Genomic DNA, 16,361 nt, shown 5'->3' on the forward strand with positions numbered 1-16,361 from the left:
TGAAAGAGGGTTTGGAAAGTCTGGAGTGTGGATGCACCATCCCAAAGTGAGAGGAAGCTGTAGGGACTATCACCCCACCATGATGTCAGCCAGGCCCTTCTTTCCCATAAACCCCCAACTTCAATAAAGGGGAAAACAGAGAAATTCCTGGATTTTATACTTTTTTGGTGTTCCCACTTTTTGCCCCAAATCTAAAGAGGAAAAGCAAGGAATAATCACACGGACACCAAGGGTTAGGAATTATTCTTTTTTTTAATTTCACATGGTTTAAAATACGATATGAAATAAGGCTACAGTATATAAAAAACTCTCCAGCAAAATGATGTGCCAGCATCAGCAATTAAAACAAAACCAATCCCCTCCTTCTCTAGGAATTCTATGGAGGAGGGATTTTATTTCTTTTTTGAATCCTTTAAAAAAAACCAAACGGAACCAGACACAACACACGGACACACACACACATCGCTACATCTCTAAGCTACCTCAGCTCAGGTTTTTTTTAAAAAAGCACCTGCTTTTTCCTTGTTTTTTTTATTTTTTTTTTTAAATCTCGCTTTTAAACTTTTTTTTTCCCACTTTTAAAAAATATAAATTATATGAAAATACACGTTGGAAAATAGTCGAACAGCACAATATAACAATCTCTTTTTTTAACTTCTTCTAAGTTTATCAGCTTAAAAAAATGTGTAAAACCAAAATAAAACAAAAAAAAGACTTCCTTATTTTTTCGTTGTTGTTTTTTTTTTGTTTTTTTTTTTTTTACTGAGGCAGTTAATTCCTGGAGATATTTCATTATAACATATATGTATACATAGATTTATCCTTTATTTAAACCTCTTTGGAATGTAGACAACAGCTCCTGGGTGTTACACAGACCCTACCAGGGAGCAGAGTACACCAAGGCATCCCAGTTTTCCAATGTTCACAAGGAACCAGCAATTGAATCCTAAAACCTCGGAGAAAACCCCTCCAAAAACTCAAAACTCAGAAGTGGAGATGTTTCCTGCAGCATCTGGATTTGCTGCTGCTTTCTGGGACCGTTTTTTGGAGGAGGTGTTGCTTTGGGAAGACAGGAGAAAGTGAAATTTTACATTACTTTTTATTTGTTGCCCTGTTTTTTCTCTCCCTGAATGATCCCATCTGGATGGGATGGTGGGAGTGTGGGAATGACATGGATCTCCACTTGGACACACCCCAGAGTCCAAGGGTTATGGTGATCCCACACATGGAGATGGAGAGGGACTGGCAGCAGGAAAGTGCTTGTGGTTTTTGTCATTATTGGGGTGGTTTTATCATTATTGGAGTTTTTCCCTTTGTTTTTGAGTTCCCAAATATCAACTGTCAAGGCCCCCAGAACGGTTGCAAGCAGGGCTCAGGCTCTGCCACATGGGCCAAGGGAACACCAACCCACATGGAAACAGTAGAGAATGACCAGGACACAGAAAATATCCCAAAATCTCACCCAAAGCACCTGAGACGTTCCAAACCAATACAAAATGACCCTGTTCCAACAGTGTCTGCAAGGGGGACATTCACTCCTGTGTGGAGGAAGAAGCACAGGAGGGAGTCCCAGCCCTGGCAGATCTCCATCATCCCTCTCAAATCCATCCTTTTGGGCCAGCAGATGGGAATTACCCAAATTTTCATGGACTAGAAGGAGCTCAGAGGGTTTGGGTTGAGCTCGTCTGGCTCAGCACAGCCCTCACCAAAGGCCAGCAATGAAAAGCAGAAGGAAAAAGGAACTAAAGCAAAAGAAACAAAGAGAAATCTGCACATTTCCAGTGTATAAACAGCACCCATCTCTGGGATGGCCTCTAGAACGGGAATAAAAGCAAAGGAAAATAGGAAATGATGGAGCTGATGTGTCTGGGACTGTTCACAGGCTGTGAGCTGGGAGGGCAAAGGGCTGGAGAAATGATGGGGAAACTCCAGCCAGAGGCTTCTTCCAAAAATCCAGACCTGCTTCCCCTGGCTCACCCTTCCTTACCTTTAACCATCTCCCCAAAATCACTGGGAACACACAGGCTCAGCTTGGAAACCTGGAATAAGCTCAGTGGGTGAGGGATTTAGCCTGGCAGGGGCATGCGGTTGTAGCCAAACCTGCAATTCCTGCTATTGGAGGGAAATTTTATCCCATTCCTTTTCTTTTTCAGCTGGAGCATCCAAACAAAGCAGGAGGGATGTCCTGGGGCACGGCTCACGCCAGGACTGGGATATCTGGGAGTCCCTTTCTAGGGGTGGAAGGAGGATTGAAGTGACCCATCATGTGCACGCTCAGGGCACTTTGCAGCAGCCCTGAACATCCCCCAAACCCCTCTGATTGCTGTTGGGATGCTCTCTGCCAGCTCCTCCCTGTGCACTCGGTGCCCTCACACCTCTCCTGGCTCCCTGTCCAGCCGTGGCTCAGGCTGGATCTGTCCCACAGCCTCACCTCTGGGGGTCTCATCCATGGTATCCCAATTTTCCTTTCCTCCCTCCAGCTTGGCCAGGCTGCCTCCATCCTCCTCCTCCCTGCCTGCCCAAGGAGATGAGCCCGAGTTCCACTGCTCATGGGCAGCATCCCTTTCCTCCTTTGGGGTTCCCTTCACCTTCCTCCATCCCCTCTTCCTTCCTTTCCCTCCATCCCACCCTTTCCTTCGGACAACCCACAGCACCCAAATGTAACAACCTCTCTTCCTGGGCCCCCTCTGCTTCCACCCCCTGGCAGGAGCTGCCTCCTGGCCTTCCCACGTCCCTCCAACTCCATCTTTTGTGCTGAGGACACAGCAATTCTGGGGCTGACTTTCCCTAAAATGCCCAGTTTTAGGATACAGAGGTGCTAGGTCTCCCTGCTCCAGAGGCCAAAGAGAGCCCAGCACCTCTGGGCATCACTTTGGGGTTGGGCTCCCCTCCAGCTCTGCCGCTCTGTAGGGAGGGGGGGTTGTGCCCGAATATTCTGGGTATTTTACACAGATTCCTGTCCCACCACCCCATCCATTGGGATGGGGCAGGAATCACTCCTCAGCCCCTCTGGAAAGGCTCTGACCCCAACTCCCAGAGCTGTCCAGTGCCTCTGGAATGAACTCTGTGCCCCAAGACACTCAGATAAGGGATTTTGGCAAAGTACAAAATGCTGCCTTTAAATGCAAACACCCGGGGGGGGGGGGTGGTGAAAGACTCCCTTGGGAGGCCAAATCTGCAGGGATCTGGCTTTGGGATTGTGCTGGGATACAGCAACAGCCTCTGACACTCCAAGTCCCACCATTGCCCCAGGGTGGTGGGACCTTGTCCTCAGCCTGCTCAGAGCATCCCAGGGAGCACGGGGAACAGCAGGAGTGACCCTTCCAGAGCAAACCAGCTGCAGGAAGGGTTTGGAGGCCAGAGGGAGCAGCTGCCCTGGGCCTGATCCCACAGCCACCCCTGGGGACACTGTGCCACTCTCGCCCTGACAGCAGCAGCCCAAGAGCCATGAAGAGCCCATTTGCAGGGACAATTTCCTTTCTGCTGTGCCCACACATGGCCATAAATACAGAGCTGCTTGAAACAGGAAGGAAAAAGCATTTCCCTTTGGGTTTTGAACTTTTTCCTGATTTTTCCCCTCAATTAACTTGCATATTTTCCATTTACCACATTGAAACATGGGAATTTCTCTCCTTAGCCCCTCCCAAAAAAAAAAAAAAAAAATCTGTAAGCACCAAAGTGTTCCTTGAGCAAAAGAACTGATTTGGAAAATGCCAAAAGACATTTTCCTTGGAAATTTTGAGAGGATTTGTGCAGCCAAACATTAAAAAAGCGCAGGGATTTCAACCAGCATTATCAGCACAGCGTGTGGGGCTGGAAACAGGAGTGGCACCCCCAGCCAGCATCAACAGGAGCCACTTTGGAGTTCATTTTCCTTCCCATCCCAGTCCCAGCATTCCAATTCTCCAGTGGGGTCTACATGAACTAATTCCTCTTTTTCTCTTTTTCCTCCCTGGGATAAAACTCTCTGCTGGCAGAACAGAAACAAACACACACAATATTGCAATACTGAGACCATCTTAGAGCTTAAGACTATTTAGGAAAAAAAAAAAACAAATACTGGCACAAAATTTAATAAAATAAAACTTTAAAAAAAAAAAAAAGTCTTGATCCCTCCTAGGAAAAATTCTTTCTTGTAGAAAAGAAGACAATCAACAGAAAGGTGATGGAACAAGAACAACAATTCTTGGTCTTTTCCTATATTGCCCCTCCCCAAAGCAAGAATATTCACCCATTTTGGTTTTCCAAAAGAAAAAAAGTGTAAAATTCCTCAAATCTTCAGGAATATTGTCATTCCTGACCTGTCAGTTTGTGTGTGAGTGACCAAAGGGATCCATTTCATCGCATTTTTTTTCTAAACAGACAAGGGTGAGGAGGGGATTGTTGGTTTTTTTAAGTGAGCTACATTTTCCTGGCTTTCTCAAAACTCAGAATCTTCCCCCCGAAAAGCCTGTCTTGGAACTTTCAGGAAATCAACAAAAAGCCCATCCTTGCCCAAAGTTTTCCTCTTCCTCCCCCCTCTCCCCCAACATCCTCAAAGCCTCGAATCTGAGCGGCCCTCGGAAAAAAAAAACGAGCAGAAGAACAGCGAAAATCAATTAAAAAACAACCACCAAACGAGTCCCGTGGGCTCCCCCGGAGGACAGCGCCGTCCCCGCGTCCCTGTCACTCGTCGGCGTCGGGTTTGACGTCGAGCATGGCGTGCAGCTCCTCGGGGGTGTAGCCCAGCAGGTTGTGCAGGTCGCACACGAAGCGGTACACGTAGCGCTTGCCCGACGTCTTGTGGATGATGTTCTTGTCGTAGTAGTAGCGCAGGCCCCGGCTCAGCTTCTCGTAGTTCATCTTGGGCTTGTTTTTCCTCTTGCCCCATCGCCGGGCCACCTGCAGGCAGCGGGGATGGGGAGGAAAGGTCAGCCTGGCTCGGTTGCTACGTCTGTGTGGATGTTCCCTTCTCAGCAGGAAGGGGGAGGATTTTCACAGAATTCACAGAATTCCTCATCACTAAGAACTGATGCTTGGGAAAAGCAACCTCTGTGCAATGGCAGAACATGGCAGAGAATCCCATGAGGATTCATCTGGATAATTTCGTGCGCTATCTCAGATATATCCTCATATCCCAAGTCCTTCACCCCTTTCCCAAGGGTCCTCCTCCACCTTCTGCCAGTTCTAAACCAGATGACACCAACATGCAATGGCCCAGTGCCAGCCACTTCTGCTCTTTGACAGGCTCCAGTCACTCATGGAATTATTTAGGTTGGAAAAGCCCTCTAAGAGGAGGAGGACTCCCTCATGGAGTCCAACCATTCCCCAGCACTGATCCACATCCCCAAGTGCCACATCCACAGAGCTTTTAAATCCCTCCAGGGTGGACAGCCCTTTCCATGAAGAAATGTTCCCTAATATCCAACCTGAACCTCCCCCAGTGCAACCTGAGGCCACTTCCTCTTGTTCTGTCACTGGTACTTGGCAGAAGAGACCAACCCCCACCTTCCAGTCAGGGGAGGGGACAAAGATCCCACCTGTTTGCCAAAGCAGGGGACAGTCACCCCTCACCTGTACCCAGCCTATCTGAAGAGCTTTGCCACTGCTCCTCTTCCTAAGGTGTTCCAGCTACTTCCCACCAACTTTGGGCACGAACCCCAGCTTCCAAAGGGTGACTGCATCCAAATTTTCAACAAACTTTCAGTTGGACTCTGATTCCTTGGTTCCCCACAACATTCCCAAGACCAGAACAAAGTGGCTGCCCAAAGGGAAGAGGAGAGGGTTATCCACACCAATATTTCTGAGGAATTTGTGTTGTGCACTTAATTCCAGAGCACTTTACCTCGTCTGGGTCTGAAAGTTTGAATTCCCAGCCATCACCCGTCCAGCTGATAAAGGATTGACAGGACTTGTCAGTGAGCAGTTCCAGCAGGAATTGCCACAGTTGGATGGGTCCACTGCCTAAAAAGACAAAGGAAACATGAGATATTAATGCCAGGAAAAGCACAGTTGTTTTTTTTCTATCACAGAGGGGGGAAAATTCCCATCCAAGAGGTGCTCACTGAGTAAAATAAAGCCTTCTCCTGTCAAAAAGAGCCACCAGCAGCCACAGGGCAGGAGCTGAGCTGGGAGCTGAACCCTACAGGTAACAGCTTCCTATTTGCAGGAAGAGCTGAATATTCATGCCCTGGAATGCTTCACATGGAGTTACATAAATAGGATTATTTTTCTGGCACACAAACAGGAGGAGTCACTGCCTTGGCACCGCAGCAGTGCCAATCCCTCTGTGCCAAAGAGCCGCCGGCCACGGCTGAACTCCGGCAGACTCCGCTCCCTGACCGTGACTCTTTGCTCTGTGCTGCTGATTGAGATAAGGGGGACCCAGCTACGAGAATTCCATGGCCTCTTTCCAGGGCGTGTTGCTGCAGGAATGGGCTCTGCGGGCTCATGGGGAGGGCGGGGGCACACAGAGCTCTCCAGCCCAGGATCTCCTCATTGGCACAGCCTCAGCAAATCCACATGGAACCTCCCTGTGGCTGCTGCTTCTCTGGCCCAGCTGGACGGGCACGAGGTGATGCAGAGCATCCCATGCCATGGGCATTCCATGCCATGGGCATTCCACCTCTCCTTCCACACCTTGTCTCCATCTCCCCTCCACTCTCTCACTTGGGCCATCACAAATTTGTCGCCAGTGAGAGTGCCCCCAGTGAGAGCCTGCAGTGGGGTTTGGCTGGAGTCATGGAGAAGTTTTGAAATATTTGTCTCTCCCTTGGGCTTGTGTCCCAATCCAAGGTAGAGGAGAAGCCCTGGAGCTAAAATCTCTCTGACGAGCAACTTCCAAATGTGACCACACCCCAAGCATTGCACTTAGCTGTGGGTAAGGTGTTTTGGGAGAGACCCCGCCATGGTTTAAACCCAGCTTGAAATAGATCATTAATAATGACAATAATTATAATGACACAGCCAGAGGAGAGAGGAAATTATTTATCTCACAGGGAGTTGCACAGGCTGGATTTGCTGGGGTAATCCCAGTGCTGACAGCACTGAGCAATGCTTCAAGCAGGAAAAAAAGAGCCCAAAAAAAGGGATGGAGCTGGATTTGCTGGGGTAATCCCAGTGCTGACAGCACTGAGCAATGTTTCAAGCAGGGAAAAAAAGAGTTATGGGCCCAAAAAAAGGGATGGAGTCCAGCCTGTTTCCAGGAATGACAATGGATGCTGTCTGAGCTGTGGCTGTGGGATAACCCATGGAGGGAAGGGAGGGCTGCTCCCTTTCTCCACAAAGTTTAAAATTACTCCAAAGCTGCTGGGGAGGAGGAAATGAGAGAGCTGGCTCCAGGACACGGGAATGGCCATGTCCCATCCAGCCCTTCCCAAATGGATTCCCTCCCGTTATCCCTGTGGAAGCACTCCAGGGCTTTGTCAGCACCAGGCCTGGGGGTTATCACAGCCCCAGGCAGGGCAGGGCAGGGCAGGGAGCTCCCGGCTCATCCCGCTGGAAAGGGGAAGGGACTCGGCGGGGAAAGGCTCCAGCCCGCCGCTCCTCTGAGCTTGCCAAGATGTTGACTCCACAGCCACACTCTCCAGCAGGGATGGAGCAGGATTATACACTCCAAAATGAGGGAGGAAATTCAGATGACGCCTTTGCCTCTTGTTGAAAGGGAGGAGTGAAAAGCCCTGCCTGAAGTGCCACCACATCTCCAGGCTCAGGCCTATTTATAGCAGTGAGCTCTAAATGCAGAGAAAACACTGGGAAAAAGGTTTAGTGGCTGCCTGAGGTCTTCCACAGGTGAATTCCCAAGGGAATGAGTTCTCTTGGCCCATCTGGCCTTACACCAACTCCCCACACACAGCCAGGAAGCATCCAACACCCAAATCGAGTTAACAGAGACACAGCCCAAGTGTCCAAGGCCAGGTCCATCCCCTCCCTTTGATTTCTCTCCTGCCCAGCTGAAGAATAAGGATTTTTAGTTGATTCCTTCCCCAAAATAAGAGGGATGGAAATTCATCAGCTGGGTGCCGGGTTCTTGGGTGAGGAGCTGCCCTCAAAACACCCCTGGGCCATCCTGGCCCTGCAGGATGTTTGGAGGTTCCAGCCTCACTAACCCTGAGCCAATGGCTGGTGCCATTCCTGTTTGGTTGCCGGCTGGCAGGAAGAGGTGCTGGCAAACCCAGGAATTCTTGCCCTCTCCGTAGCAAGCAAGGTAGGTCTCCTGCCACCGCCCCCAGTGCCACCCTGCTGGGTATTTTGGGATTTCCAAGGAAGTGGTGTCATCCTTGGAACAGGGATTCCCAATGTCTATTATGAGCTGCCTGCAGGACACGCGTAAAACCCCAAATTCCTCTCGCTGGACAGGCAATTATGTGAGGAATGTGTTTGTGCAGGGCTCCAGGCATGTCCCAGCTCCTGTAAACACCGCCTCCCTGCCCGAGGGGGAGGCAGTCGAGCCTGGCAGATGTGGCACCGCTCCGAGATGGCAGCGAGGTGGCAGGAGCCAAACCCCAGCACATGCCCAGGCCTGTGCCCCAAATCAGTGCCTGCAGGGAGAACAGAGCAGGGAGCAGTGCTGGAGGTCAGGGCATCATCTGCTGCAGCTGTAATTAGTGCTGGGAGAGGGAGCTCCACAAATGAGCCACTCTGCAGCCAGCAAGGAGCAGGGAATATCCTCCCATAGGATTTCAAGGTGGCTCATGCAGCAATGCCACTCCCCTCAATGTCACAGGGCAAGTAGGAAGCTCCCAGGCTTGTCCCTGCACCCAAACCTCCTCACCCACAGGAGCTGGGAGCAGCGCCCATTTTCCATCCCTTGTGCTCCAACCCTTCCCCTCACCCCAGCCAGGGCTGGAAATCCCCATCAGGATGCCAGGTTGGGATCACTCCACAGGATCCCATGGGTTGGGATCACTCCACACGGCCAGGCTGTCCCAAGGCCAGCGGGTACCTCCCACCAGGGGATCTGCTGCTTTGGTTATCCCAAAACAACCACGTTTTCCCACAGCCTGGATTGGGCTGCAGCTCCAAGGGTGAGGTGGAGGGGCACAAGGCAGCTTTTATGGCATTGCCCCCTCCACACACATCATGGGGCTTCCCAGAGCAGACCCAGCCCGGGCTGGGGAGGGGGGGCAGCCCCTGCTCCACAAAAGACAAGGGGAGGACTCAGAGGGGTGGGGGTGTCCTCCCACCCCACCACGACCTCCTGCACCCACGGGGCTGCTAAAAATAGCACCCACAATGGGGGCCCTGTCTGGCCTTGGTGGCACTGAACAGGGTCCTTCAGCAGGGACTGTCACACCACAGGAATTCTGCGGCGTCAGGGGGAAAATATTCCTCTGGGCCGGGTGTCAGTAGGAATGGTGGGGACTGGGAACTGCTGCCTGAGCGGGGCTTCCTCAGCACCAAACCCTGATGGTGTCCCCAGAGCGAAGGGTTTGGTGCCACGCCATCCCTGTGCCATCCCTCCTTGGTCAGGACAAGTCCCCCATCTCCTTCCCAGCCACGGGGACACCAAACTCTGCCGGGTGGGGCCGTTCCAGTGGCACAGTGACGCTGGCACCTCCCGGCTGGGGCAGATGGGCACCGCACAGGGAGGGCACAGCCCCAGCCCTGTCTTCTCTCTCGGGACGGTTTTACACATCCACCCCTTCCAACGGCCTCTGTTTTGTTTCCCTTGGTTCAAACAAGACAAGAAGACAAAAAAACCCCACCTACCAACCCCCAGTGAGGCACCTTTGCCTGGTGCTCTGCGGTTTGTGGTTCCAACCTCACAAAACAATCTGCCCTGGCAACGGCTCCAAAACAGTCCCTGCCCCACTCTCCCAGCCTGCCCACTCCCCCCTGGATGGCACCAGGGTCCCCAGATCCCCCAAAGTGTCGGGAGCGCTGGTCCCCATCACTCCCTTGTCAGAACAGTTCTCACAACTCCTGCCCAGCTCCTGCCCAGGCATCAGACACTGCAAAGTGGTGGAGCTTGGATAGAGCATCTCCAAAGAACAGGTGTGAAAAAACAGGCAAGGACCCAGGAAGCCCTTCCTCCTTCCTTAGGGAGCAACATGGCCATGACTGCAGGCAGGAGAGCAGCCAGGGGGCCAGTCCAGGCCAGAGCTGTTTCCCTGCTGCAGCTCCTCTGCTCTCAGGAAGGAGGTGTTGGAAGGACTGATCTCATAGAATCTCACAAGTGAGAAGCAACTCACACAGATCAACTCCAGCTCCTGGCCCTGCATGGGACAACCCCAAGGGTCCCACCCTGTGCCTGAGAGCATTGTCCCTGAACTCGAGGCTGACTCCAGGGGCCCCTGGCAGAGCTCCAGGGGCTTTGTGAGCTCCACACCCCCCTGACAATGGTCCTGCAGGCCACGAGCTGCTGAGCAGCAGCAGCTGGGTGTGTGCAGGAGACCCAGGCAGAGCTGCTGCCCCCATCACCCCCGGGCTGGAGGAGCCCTGGGGAGAGCTGAGCTCTGCCACGCTTGGGCAGCGGCGCGTGGGGCTGGGTTTGCTCTCGTTTGCACGTCTGGCAGGTGGGGCAGGAGCCACTGAACCGGCCCTGGTGCCACCCTGGAGTCCCCACCCTGGGGAGCCCAGAAGGGCACTGAGCCCATTGGGCCCTGCCTGAGGCAAAAGTGGGCAGGAGCTGCTGGGTGGCCACCCTGAAGTCACCTGCGAGAACAAGTGAAGGATATGAGCCAGGAGGAGCAGGGTGACACCATCCCCTGCATCCCAGCAGGGCCAGAGGAGCTGTTGTGCTGCTGGGCACAGGAGCTGGGGGTGCCTGCATTCCCCAGCTCCTGTGCCCTGGCTGCAGATGCCCACATGGACTCTGCTCCAGCCGTGCAGGCAGGGAAGGTGCTGGAATCCAGGGAGGCTGCAGCACAGGCTGGGGAAGGGAAGTGTGGCAGGAAAGGGGACAGGAAGGCAGCTGCTGGCAGATTTTTGGGTGCTGATGGCCACAGCGGGTGGGATCTCGCCTGTGGAGGCTCCAGAGAGCACAGCACCAGGGGAGGGGCAGCAGCACCTGAGCTGTCCTGAAAGAGACCCACTTTCCTTGGCACCACCTCGACTTTCTTGCAAAACAGCAGCTGTGCTTTCACTGCTGGCTCACAGATAAGCATCGCTCACAAACAGCCTGGGGAGGCTCCGGGCTCTGCAGCACAGCAGCTCACACACTGCACGGGGCTCAGGCACATCTGGGCCCCATGGCACAGCCCTGGGGGTGCTGACAACCCGGCTCAGCGAGGTCCGGCCTGGGCAGGTCCAGCTCAGGGGAGAGAGCGCTGGGGTGGGATAACATCTGTGAAGGAGGCTGTTCCTGCAGGGCCTCCTGAACTCCTGCTGCCCAGCAGGATAACAGGGATGCTCTGGGAGGGACACTCAGGGCATGGGTGACATCAGTTGGAAGAAGCATTAACTCTTTAACTGCTGGGACTGGCTTTAAGGGATCAGCACCTCCCCTAAGCAGGCCCAGAGCAGAGGACAGGCAGCAGCAGCCATACAACCCCAGCCTGCATCTGTGGGATCAGGGCTCAGTGTGCACTCACCTCAGCTCTCCCATCCCTCTCCCCTCCCCTTACAAACATGAGGGATGGCCCTGCTGGGTGCTCAGTGATGTAGAGCACCAGTTCTGGGCCATGGCAGCACTGACACTGTACATGGAAAGCCCAGGGTGTCAGTCCTGCCCACCACAGAGCAAACAAACCCCATAGCTTGGCTGCCAAACCACACAGCTGCTCGAGGGAACCCAAAGCCAGCTCAGTGCCGAACAGCCATGGCAAAGCACCAGGGTCTGAGCCTCCTGTGGCCCTGCAGCACCAGGGGAGCAGCAGCACGGGCTGCAAACACCAGCACGGGGCACAGAGATCCAGCTGCGTTTATCCACCCGGTGCCAGAGCTCCTGCAGGATGCTGGTGGCCACGGGACTCACCAGAGGCTGCAGGATCCAGCACGGGCACAGCCCCAGGGCATGTGCAGGCAGAGCTGAGCTCGCTTTAGCCCAGCTGGGCTCAGGCACTGATCTCTGCCCACCCACACCAAACATGGCTCTGCTGCTGAACCACAGAGCTTAGACTGAGCTCAGCTGAGCCAGCGTGAGGTTTAGCAGTGAACATACATCCTGAGCCATCCCTCACCTGGATTTCATGGATGCACTCTGTGTCATGGCAAAGACAGTAAAATCTGGATTAATGTAGAATCTCAGAATCACAGGATCTCCTGGTCTGGGAGGGACCACCAGGATCATTAAGCCCAGCCCTGCCCAGACCCCCAGCAATCCCACCCTGCCCATCCCTGGCAGCGCTGCCCAAAGGCTCCTGGAGCTCTGGCAGCCTCGGGGCCGTGCCCATTCCCTGGGCAGCCTGGAAAGTGCCAGCACCCTCTGGGGGGAGAACCTTGCCCTGATCTTCAGCCTGCCCTGCCCTGGCCCAGCTCCAGCCATACCCTCAGGTAAAATTCAAGCTGTCCAAGCTCCAAACCCAGGTGTGGAGGGCTGGCCCTCCCTGCAGAGATGGAAACTAAAATTCATCAACTCCTGAGCAATTACATTTCTCCTTCAAAAAAAGATAAGAAAATTGCATCAACCTCTCTGTGAGCAACCATGGCAACTTGTTAAAATAGGTCAAGATGTGGGGGCAGATAAGGCAGCTCTGAAAGGCCGCTGGAGCTGGGTGAAGAACACATCAAACGCAAACGGAGCTTCCGCCAGAATGCACCTTCTCAGCGCCTCTGGGGCAGATACCATCAGAGACCTGCTGGGGCCACCTCCCTGGGCACCACAGAAAGTGCTAACAGAACCTGAACAAGATTGTCAGGTCCTTAAAGTCAGGACAGAAAGCTCTGGTGTCCCTCTTCACCCTGCCAGGTCCAGCACGAGGAGGGGGCTGGGGGCTGGGTGTGCCCTCGGGTGGGAAATGGAACCCCAAGATCTCGGTGTTTTGGGCTCCTGGGCTGGCAGAGCACTGCTCTGCTCCTTGGGAGGCTCCACCTCCTCAGCAGAGCCACAGGCAGAGCCCAGACTCTGAGTTCCTCTGCTCTGGCTGCCAGACAGCACTTCCTCCCCTGAGTAAAGTAAGAGTAAAGCACAGCAATGCACAAAGAGGCCTGAGCCCTGCCCGAGTCCCCACTCTGAGCCCTGCCTGTGTCCCCACTCTGAGCCCTGCCCAAGTCCCCACTCTGAGCTGCCCCTGAGTCCCCGCTCTGAGCCCTGCCTGAGTCCCCACTCTGAGCCCTGCCCAAGTCCCCACTCTGAGCTGCCCCTGAGTCCCCACTCTGAGCCCTGCCCATGTCCCCACTCTGAGCCCTGAGTCCCCACTCTGAGCTGCCCCTGTGTCCCCACCCTGAGCTCATCTGGCCCAGGCCAGACCTCCAGCCCTTCTCAGGGCAGCCTGAGCGGGGTTTTCCTCACTGACACAGACCCAGAGAGTGGGGAGCGCCCACTTCTCCTCCAGTGTGAAACCCAACATGTTCTGCTTGCTCTCCCCAGGCCCTGCTCTCACAGTGACCCAGCTCTGGCTCCCTTTGCTTGGAAAATGCAGAGCTGAAGGTCTGGGGGCTTTAAAATGGCTCAGAGGGCATCTCTGGAGTCACTGCCTGCCAGGATCACCCATCCAGGGCCCTTTTCCAATGGAAAAAGCTTGAGCCCTGAATATTGCTCAGCAGCCTTTGGAGCAGGCCAACAGAGCTCCAGCTTGAGCATTTCCAGTGATTCCAGATTTTCCTCTCCACATTTAAAGCCTATCAAGTGAAGCAATGCAAAAATAAATAAAGAAATCAGGTGTTCCCACTTATTGATCCCACCAAAATGCCTGGGCCAAGGGATTCTCTTCCCAGCTCCAAGAGGGGCTGGAAATGAGGTGAGAGAAAATGTTACACAGAGGAAAGTGTTTGGAATTGTGTTCTGGCAGTGCATGAACCCAAGTCTCCCCTTCCCAAAGGCACAGCTCCAAGGACAGCCTTTGGGGTGCTAATATTCCTTGGAAAAACACAGGGCCCAGCCACTGACTTCAGCTCCTCGCCTCTCTCCAGGGGTGGCTCTTCTGCACTCTTTTCCATGAGCAACAGCAAACGTGGAGGGAAATAGCCAGCTTGGAATAGAATGCTCCTGATTTTGCCAGCACCTTGGTGCCTCGGTTTCCCCAGCTGTTCAAACTCATCCTGGGCTCCTGCATACCCAAAGCACTTCCAGTGCCACAGGGAAAGGCATTGCCAGGAGAAAATAGGAATAAAAATGGGAATAAAAATGGGAATAAAAAAAGCAACTTGTACTGAGTGGTCTCTTTTCTCAGGAACATCGATCTCCATGGCACAGCAGAGAATGAGCTCCAGGGCACAGTCCCTCCTGTCCCTCCCCAGCCCACCCCAAGCCCCAGTCCATTCAGGAATGCAGAGCACACTCATATTTGGCATGGACTTGGTAGAGTCTCATTCAGCAGGCAGGGCTGAGCTCTCTTTCTAACTAAAGCCATAGCAACAAACCACTTCCTTTTTTAGACTCCTAAAATTATCTGCCCACCTTTCCTCCCCCCTGCACCCCTCCCACCCTCACAAAGGCTCGGTGTCAGCCCCGGAGGAGCCGTGCGTGGGAGGGCACTCGGGGACAGTCGCGCCTCAGGATCTGCTCTGAACCTGGGCATGATCTTTATCGGCACAAACTCTTTCCACCAGCTGCTCCCAGCTGGGGCAGGACAGATCTGAAGGTGCAGAGCCAGGGGAACTGGCAGGAGGCTTTCCTCAGAGCACAGGGAAAAGCCATGGCACAGAAGGGCTGGAAAGGATTAGCTCAGCTTTAGCTGGAAGTCCCATCCCACCAAGTTTCTCTCCTTGGAGATGCCAGATTGCTGAAGGGCTGTCATAAAGTGCAAGAGTTTCCATGGCCTATCACCTTCTCATCTCTCCCAGCGCAGGGAATGGAAAATGTTTGGGATGGCTCTGGCAGGGCCCCATCCCTGCCTCACACCAAGGTACAGCGGGGCCTCCTCTGCGCCAGAGGGAGAGGATCCATCCCCACACACAGAGCAGTGCTGGAGCTGAACCTGCTCCTGCCCCAAGGGGAGAGCACAACCAGGAGCCCACCAGTCACCAGCACAGGGCTGGAGGCTCTGCAGCACCTCCTGTGCAGGAGCCAAACCAGCCCCAGCTCCTCCACAGCCAGCCAGGGGCAAAGGGAGAAAAGGCATTGAGTGCCCCGTGCCCAGCCAGGTGCCACATCCCCCATGAGCTGTGGGACGTGTGGGATGCCCACGCTTGAAGGAGATGCAGCCCTGGGCTGACCCCAGCCACCCCAAAACCCTCCCTCACACCCCTGCACCAGCCACCCCGAGCTGGGGCAGCCCGGAGTGCCCCGAGACTCTGCCCCTGGGCACGGGGAGGTGCTGGGGGCACAGAGGGGTTCCCAGGACCGTGCCCTACCTGTGTAGCCAGCCAGGGCAGCAGCAGGGATGACAGGCTTGTCCTTGTTCATGTCGGCCCGGTCCCGCACATAGTCCTTGAAGGTGCCCTTGGGCTTGTGGCTGGGCAGGGTGGCAGGGTAGTCCTCGGAGTCGAAGCTGTCGTAGGAGGGGACGCGCTGCAGGCTCTGGAAGGAGGACTGGCTGCTCCAGGACTGCGTCAGGCGGTCACAGCTGTCGTAGCTCTCTATGCTCTCAAAGGAGTCCTGGCCTCCCAGCTTACCTGGGGGAGGCACAGCAGGTGAGACAGGCCTGGCCAGCACAGAGTGCTTCCCCTGGCCAGCACAGAGTGCCACACCTGGCCAGCACAGAGTGCTTCACCTGGCCAGCACAGAGTGCTTCCCCTGGCCAGCACAGGCTGCTCCCCTGGCCAGCACAGAGTGCTTCACCTGGCCAGCACAGAGTGCTTCCCCTGGCCAGCACAGAGTGCTTCACCTGGCCAGCACAGAGTGCTTCCCCTGGCCAGCACAGAGTGCTTCACCTGGCCAGCACAGAGTGCTTCCCCTGGCCAGCACAGAGTGCTTCACCTGGCCAGCACAGGCTGCTCCCCTGGCCAGCACAGAGTGCTTCACCTGGCCAGCACAGAGTGCTTCACCTGGCCAGCACAGAGTGCTTCCCCTGGCCAGCACAGAGTGTTTTATCTGTGCACTGTGCAGACACAGGGCAATTGATGCTGTTCCTTTACATCCCATTTCCAAAGTAAGCACAGCCCAGAGCTGCAATATTTTTACCTTCGCCATCCAGAGCAGGGCTGAGCCCTGGAAAACTTCAGGCAGAAGAGCAAGGCAGAGAGAGACAGGGGAAAAACCCAAATCTGGCCTCTCTACCCAAGACTGGTGCCTGGGCCTGACTGGAAATGGTCCCTCATTTTCAAAAGGCAATTTCAGAGACTAAATTCACTTTAGATACTCAAGGCTGAGCTCAGGAGCCTAAACATGGGCACTCCAG

General features: G+C 54.2%; 1 protein-coding gene across 2 annotated transcripts in view; it reads right to left on the bottom strand.

Annotated features, from left to right (window-relative positions):
* Positions 1-233: 233 nt before the first annotated feature.
* ETS1 (ETS proto-oncogene 1, transcription factor) overlaps positions 234-16,361 on the bottom strand; it is a 78,016-nt gene continuing 61,888 nt past the window's right edge. For both annotated transcript variants that reach the window (XM_041413815.1, XM_041413816.1), the window contains 3 exons: positions 15,376-15,636; positions 5,825-5,943; positions 234-4,881 (listed from right to left, as the gene is read on the bottom strand). In XM_041413815.1, the coding sequence (XP_041269749.1) occupies positions 4,666-4,881; positions 5,825-5,943; positions 15,376-15,636 (596 nt within the window). In that variant the 3' untranslated portion in view covers positions 234-4,665. The remainder of the gene's footprint in view (positions 4,882-5,824; positions 5,944-15,375; positions 15,637-16,361) is intronic.

Source organism: Onychostruthus taczanowskii, unplaced genomic scaffold (assembly GCF_017590055.1).
Source record: "Onychostruthus taczanowskii isolate IOZ18803 unplaced genomic scaffold, ASM1759005v1 scaffold43, whole genome shotgun sequence".
NCBI lineage: Eukaryota > Metazoa > Chordata > Aves > Passeriformes > Passeridae > Onychostruthus > Onychostruthus taczanowskii.